Source organism: Diorhabda carinulata, chromosome 7 (genome assembly GCF_026250575.1).
Source record: "Diorhabda carinulata isolate Delta chromosome 7, icDioCari1.1, whole genome shotgun sequence".
Classification (NCBI taxonomy): domain Eukaryota; kingdom Metazoa; phylum Arthropoda; class Insecta; order Coleoptera; family Chrysomelidae; genus Diorhabda; species Diorhabda carinulata.
The window spans coordinates 12,692,685-12,699,683 of record NC_079466.1 but is presented as its reverse complement, the minus strand read 5'-3'; the positions used below and the strand labels follow the sequence as shown (position 1 = coordinate 12,699,683).

The 6,999-nt window shown below is 27.9% G+C and overlaps 2 protein-coding genes across 3 annotated transcripts; one reads left to right on the top strand and one right to left on the bottom strand.

Annotated features, from left to right (window-relative positions):
* The first annotated feature begins 331 nt into the window (after positions 1 to 331).
* Positions 332 to 4,499, top strand: LOC130896129 (tudor and KH domain-containing protein homolog). Of its 2 annotated transcripts, none has more exons than XM_057803938.1 (7): positions 332 to 693; positions 1,188 to 1,515; positions 1,976 to 2,156; positions 2,207 to 2,392; positions 2,448 to 2,664; positions 2,716 to 2,885; positions 2,940 to 4,499. In XM_057803938.1, exons 1-7 carry the CDS (start codon positions 689 to 691, stop codon positions 3,239 to 3,241), a joined length of 1,389 nt encoding a protein of 462 aa, XP_057659921.1. In that variant the 5' UTR covers positions 332 to 688; the 3' UTR covers positions 3,242 to 4,499. The 2 variants fall into 2 exon arrangements, with proteins under 2 accessions (XP_057659921.1, XP_057659920.1); XM_057803937.1 differs by having other exon boundaries at positions 440 to 693; positions 1,142 to 1,515.
* A 335-nt stretch (positions 4,500 to 4,834) lies between these two features.
* On the bottom strand, positions 4,835 to 6,990 carry LOC130896141 (thymidylate kinase). Its single transcript, XM_057803955.1, has 2 exons — positions 6,493 to 6,990; positions 4,835 to 6,425 (listed from the first exon to the last, which is right to left on the bottom strand). The coding sequence occupies exons 1-2, from the start codon at positions 6,827 to 6,829 to the stop codon at positions 6,109 to 6,111; spliced, it is 654 nt and encodes a 217-aa protein (XP_057659938.1). The 5' UTR covers positions 6,830 to 6,990; the 3' UTR covers positions 4,835 to 6,108.
* Positions 6,991 to 6,999: the final 9 nt, after the last annotated feature.

Genomic DNA, 6,999 nt, shown 5'->3' with positions numbered 1-6,999 from the left:
TTGACAGATGGTGTATAATAGAAATGGATATTTAAGTTGGCAGGGACTTTCTCGAAACAATTTTTACAAGTGTTCCAGAACGCACTTATAACGTCATCACTAAACTAATTATATCGTATTGTAACAAAATAATATTTGTAAAAACTAATTTGGAAATATTTGATTGAACAATTACGTATTCACAAAATAAATAATACGAAAAATGTGTCATTATAGCACATACCTCAATGGTACTGAACACACTTTGTACACTACCACAACATTAATATTCACAATTACAACGAAACCTTCAGTTTCTGAAGACGATAACTTGGTTTTCGAAACGCGCGTCAGTGTAAATGCGAGTGCTGGTGTAGTGGTAGAGTAAAAAATATGTACAGTATAAATGTCATCAGCGATTCTAGATATTCCAACTTACACCTCAATGGGGTAATTGTAACCCTCAAATACATGAGTTTTCAGTATTATTTTGCTAGTTTTCAAATTGGTTTACGTATATTATTACATTGATAAACTACAAAACTTTGGAGGTTTCTGAAAAAACCAATGAACTGTATACTACGATTATGTAATTCATTGGTAAAAAATACTATAGATTTATCTATGGTAGAATTAGAAAGTAAGGTTAGTGTTAGTGATTGAATCAAGTATCTATTTAGACCTTTTAAATTTTAAAGGGGTAGAAACTATGAGGTAAGTAAAATATATAAAAAGATCATAAAATTTACAAAATTCGCAGATATTTTTTTTACAAAAATTTTTAAATAGTATTTTATGTTATCGTATTTATTTAAAATTAGAAATACGTTTTTTATTATTGTTTATAATATACATTGTTGTTTTTAAATAGTTTTGAAGAATAGTTCTGGTTTTTATCAAAAATTGGGTTGTATAAAATGTATTTTTAAAGTTGTTTAACTTTTATTTACTCCAAACATTTATTTGTGATATTATTATGAATGATGACATCATAATCTAAAAGTAAAATGTGAAGGTCTTTTATATAATTTAAAAAATAAATATTTGTGCAAATAATACTAAATAAAATTAACAGTTTAATTCACATATAAAATATAGATTTAAATGATAAAAAAAATATAAAAAACTTCATAATTATTGTCTTATTTTTTTGTTATTGTAGAAAATAGACTATAGATTGAAATGAATCAATTTTATTCGAATTTCAGTGTTATTAAACAATCGTTAACGGTAATTCTTGGACTAACAGCGTTGGGGGTTTCGAGTTATGTATTATATCTTCTATTTCGTAAAGACGATGATGAAGACGACTATACAGATACTTACGCTAAAATATCAAAGTTCAAAACACACCAAATTAACGTTCCTAAAAATGTTGTACGCTCATTAATTGGTAGAAACGGCAAAACTATCAAACAGATTCAAGAACAAACCGGTACAAACATTTATTTCAGAGATACCGATAGCAGTGATTATAAATTGTGTTTAATAAAAGGATCAGTGGAGGCTTGTAATCTTGCTGAAAATTTAATACAAGTAAGACGTTTTTTTTCTGTTTAGTTCCGAAAAGATGAACCTCCCTATTTTTTACCGACAAAATTTGGTTTACCCCCTTAAATCTATTAAATATCTCCGAAAATATTGTTTTTAGAAAAAAAAGTTTCAAACAAAAATTTTAATTAAAAAAAAGATCTACAAAAAAGGTTATACACATTTTTTATATACAAAATAGCTAGGTAGCGACGTTTTCCAAATAAAAAAAGATATTTTGAGTCATAACATTTTTAAAAATAGGTTTAGGTAAAAAATGTATATAGCCTTTTTTGTAGATCTTTTTTTTAGCTACAATTTTTGTTTGGAACTTTTTTTTCTAAAAACAATATTTTCGGAGATATTTAGTAAAAGATACTAGGGGGCAAACGAAATTTTGTAGGTTAACAAATTCTTCATCTTTTCCGATCTTTATCATTTTTTTGACTTCTCGAATTTTTCGTAGGAATTCGTAACGAATCAACCAATTTTAGAAAATGAAGATATATGGATCCCTCTAAGCTCTATCGGTAGAGTAATAGGGCGAAACGGGGATCAAATATCCGAACTTAGAACGTTATCTGGTGCAAAAATAACAGTTTTAGATGACGACCGAGGTAGAAATTCGAAACGTATTTCCATTAAAGGTGAGTTATAACAAAATTATAATATAAAAATTAATTTTTTTCCTTTACAGGTACCAGAGAGCAGATAAATTTGGCTAAATCTTTAATAGAAGATGTAGTAGACAAAGCTATGAAACGACAAGAATTTTTAGAAGCATCTTTGGCTAAAAGAGAACCGAGAGTACCACCAAAATCGCCAGAAGGTGCTTCTAGAATCGTCGAAAGCCCCAAAGTTGAAAAAATGTCTCCAATACCAGGTAAATAAAATCTTTTAGACGTTACAATGAAAATTAATTAATTTTTTTGTTTCAGGACAACCGGAAACTCCTTTTGAAATATACGTTTCTGCTATGGTAGATCCGTCTCGGTTTTGGGTACAAATAGTCGGTCCTAAAGCTACTGAATTAGATTGTCTAGTAGAAGAAATGACGGAATATTATGGAAAACCTGAAAATAGAGCTTTACACGTATTAGGAGAAGTCAAACAAGGAGATCTAGTAGCTGCTACGTTTCTATACGATAAAAAATGGTAAAAACCCGTTAATTCGATATAAAAAAATTTAAAAAATTATTTTTCCAGGTACCGAGCCGAAGTATTAAAAATAATAGAATGCGAATCGAAACAAGCAGAATTATATTACGTAGATTACGGTGATACGGATACAGTATTATGCACAGATTTATACGAACTCAGAACCGATTTTCTGAGACTCCATTTCCAAGCTATCGAATGTTTTTTAGCCAGAGTCGGTGGGTAAATAAATTATTTTTTAAATATTTTTATTGATTATTATTTTTTTTTAGAACCGAACGGTGAGAGTTGGTCGGAAGAGGCAGTGGATCGTTTCGAAGAATGGACTCATGTGGCTCAATGGAAAAAACTTTCGGCGAAAATGAACGGGTACAGTGTAAGGGAGAAGACGAGGGCGAAACGGGAGGGTTCCCCCGTTCCCGGTGTGGATTTATACGGGATAGAAGAACACGACATTGATATAGCTGAGGAATTAGTCAAATCCGGTTTGGCTGTATTCAAAAAAGACACTAATTTGTTATCGAGCAGTAGAACTACCAGCAACAGTAATATAAGCGTGGCTAGTAGTTCTTAGGATTGGAGGAGATTGAGTGTTGAGGTTATTCGAAAAGTGTAAAAACTGATCGTGAGTGTTAAAAAAGTGGTTATAGAAGAATTCGAGACTTTTGTGGAAGTTTAAACCCAGTGCTTGAAATGCTGTGAAATTAATCTAAAGCTAATTCAGTGGATATTTCTTATTGCCAAAATATTTTTTTCAGGAAAAGTTTTTTTGATTTACTAGAATTCATCTTAATCCAGTTTCGTAGCTTATAACTGATGCAATATTTCCACCACAGTTTGTTTTTATCTCTGCCATAAATATATTTCGAAACATTTGAACTACTGTTAATAATACAGATACTAGTAAGGATCTTCATGTAGTTTTTTCTCTGTTTTGTTGATAAAAATGTTTTCTACAATTATATATCCTTTTTTTCTGTTTCTTCTGCTTTTTTGAGTATCTTATTTGATTTTATCACATTTCAATTGAGTTTTTTTAAATGTTTTTTGCTGTTGTTCACAATTTGTTTCATCCTGATTGAGTTTTTCTATCGGTACATTTTAACTATTGTTAATAAAACAGATACTAGTAAGGATCTTAGTGTAGTTTTTTCTTTGTGTTATTAATAAAAATGTTTTCTACAATTATTAATCCCTTTTTTCTGTTTTTTTGGTATAATTTTTCAACTTATTTGATTTAATCACTTTCCAATTGAGTTTTTTAATACTTGTTGCTGTTATTCACGATTTGTTTCATTCTGATTGAGTTTTTCTATCAGTACATTTGAACTACTGTTAATAAAACAGATACTAGTAACGATCTTCGTTTAGTTTTTTCTCTGTGTTATTGATAAAAATGTTTTCTTGGTTATAATTTTTGAAATTATTGGATTTAGTCACTTCAAATACTCTCCACTTTTTTTGTTTTGTTTTCTTTTAAATTTTTGAAACCATTCTCTTAAATCAAAAATCAATTCAAATTTGATTTCAGTTCATTTGAACTACTACTTTTTGTGCTTTTATTGGTAGTTTAAACCCAATGCTTTATTTCGAGCTCTGAAATTAACACAATGTTGGTCTTTCGCTTAGAATTTATTTTTTCTTAATCAAAAACTTATTCGAATTTGATTTCGGTTCATTTGAACTACTACTATTTGATGATACTTTATTGATAGTTCAAACCCAAATTTAATATAAATACAAGGTTGGTCTAGTACCTAAATATGAGTACTAAGGAAAATTTTACTTCCATTTTGGATTTTTTTAAAAAAAATTAAATTTGTTGAAGAAAATCTCTTAAAATTGATCATTTGAACCTATGTACTTAATTTAGTGATTTTGAAACTCTAAATGCGAATTTTATTCCTTGTTTTATAAAAAATTATCGACTTTTAGTTAAATTTTATTAATTTCCGTTTTACAAAAAGACTTTCTCGATACCAGTCTAGTTTAGAAAAAATTTCGTTTATTTCAGTATTATATCTTTTCATTTAATTAATTCATTTAATTAATTTTCAAACAGGTATTTTAAAAAGTCTCTTAATCCATTGAAAATATCTATTTTCAAATGTTTTTGTTAGATATTGAATGAGGATTCGGTTACAGAGGAAGGGTAAATAAAAATCAGTTTATTTTACAAAATTTTTATTTGTTGTTATCAGATTGTATACATTTGATATTGTTGACAATCATTTTGACTCTAAAAATCTGTAAAACTGGGAAATTATTACAAATAAATATTTTAAAAATTCAAATTTTGTTTTTGATTTAAATCGTAACCAAAATATCAAGACATTAGGCACAAAGGGATGCATTTTGAAGTATGAAGCCACTAAAAGGGGTTGAAAGTGACTTGAGTACAAAATTAACAATAACAAAATAAGGAGATACAAACTCAATTTTGAAAATGAATTGGAACTAAAAATAACGAGAATAAAAAGAAAAAAATGTAATTTTTGGAATATAAAGCTACTAAATAGGGTAAAAAGTGGATTGGAACAAAAATTAACAATAAGGAGAAAAAAACTCAATTTTGGAGGTATACAGCTACTAAAAGGAGTTGAAAATGAACTTGAACCAAAAATAACGAGAATAAAAAGAAAAAAATGTAATTTTTGAAATATAAAGCAACTAAAAGGAGTTAAAATGTATTGGAACAAAAATTGACAACAATAAGAAGATATAAACTCAATTTTGGAGGTATACAGCTACTAAAATGAGTTGAAAATGAGCTAGAACCAAAAATAATGACAATAAGAAAAAAAATAATTTTTGAAGTATAAAGCAACTAAAAGGGGTAAAAAGTAGATTGGAACCAAAACTAACAGCAAAAAGAAGAAAAAACAATTTTTGAGGTATACAGTTGCAAAAACATGTTGAAAATAAACTGTGACCAAAGACAATAGGATTAAAAAAATGTAAATTTTTGAGAATAAAGCTACTAAAAGGAGTTAAAAGTGACTAAAGAACAAAACTGACAACAATAAGTAGAAATTTTTGAGGTATGTAGCTACTAAAATGTGTAATGAATGAATAATAAACTGGAATCAAGATAAATGACATTAAGGAGAAAAAAACGTCATTTTTTAATTAAAATGCTACTAAAACGTGTTGAATACGAATTGGAACCAAAATAAACAAAAACGTATTTTTTGAGACCTGTAGCTACTAAAACTGATTAAAAATAAATCGAGCACAAAATTAACAATAATAAAGAAAAAAAAATGTAATTTTTGATCCTTAATGTTGATAATTAGAGATAAAACTATGAGATTTGTATTAGAAATCGAAGTATTTACGAAAATATTAAAGAAATATGAAAATATCAAAATAAAATCTAATTACAAGAAATTAGCATCAATTTTTTTAAATTCTATAACTAAAAAAATTCTTACCCTAAAATTAACATTCCCTATTAAAATCTAAAGTTTCTAAAGGTGACATCTGAACTTTTTCTATAGTCCTTAAGCACATTTCAAGCAGATTTTTGTGAACTTCATTGATAGATCTGGCGGCATCTACTTTCACCCAATTATCCTCTTCCTTACATAATTTGTTGTACAATTTGGATACTTTGGTTTGGAAATTCGTATTTTCGTATCGTTCGTCACCGAAACCAGGTCTATTACACATTTCCTCCAAACTTACGTCTAATAAGAATACTAAATCTGGTTTTGGAAGACCGTTTTCTGGTTGTTGACACCATTCAAGACACATATCTGTAAGTTATTATCATATTTCACTTTTAACAAACAACAATTTTATTTTATGTATCGTTTTTCTTACTTTTTTTAACTGCTGAAAACACTACACCCGAATACGAATATCTGTCTACTATTAAAGTCACACCACTATATAATAACGATTTCATTTTTTCCGCATTTTCCCAACGATTTGCCGAAAATAATAAATGTATAGCTTGATCGTTGAGTTTACATTCCTTATTCTTTAAATATTCGTCTATTAGTTTGCCTGTTAACGTAGAACGGTCTGGGAATCTTATTAGTTGCGTGTTTATTTCTTTGTTTTTTAAAGCTTGTAGTAATTTTTTACACTGCGTAGATTTACCTGATCTATCAACTCCTTCTATAACTATTAATGCACCTCTTTTTAAGGAACTCATATTTAAAAAAATATAAATAAAAAAATATATCAGATCCTTAATTTATTATGGTTATGATTGCCCATTACACGGTCACCAACAGTAAATTCAAATAGAACTACTATTTTCATTCGAAACAATCACCAATCGAGTAAATTAATATGAAGTATATAATATCTTTCTAAAAGTAT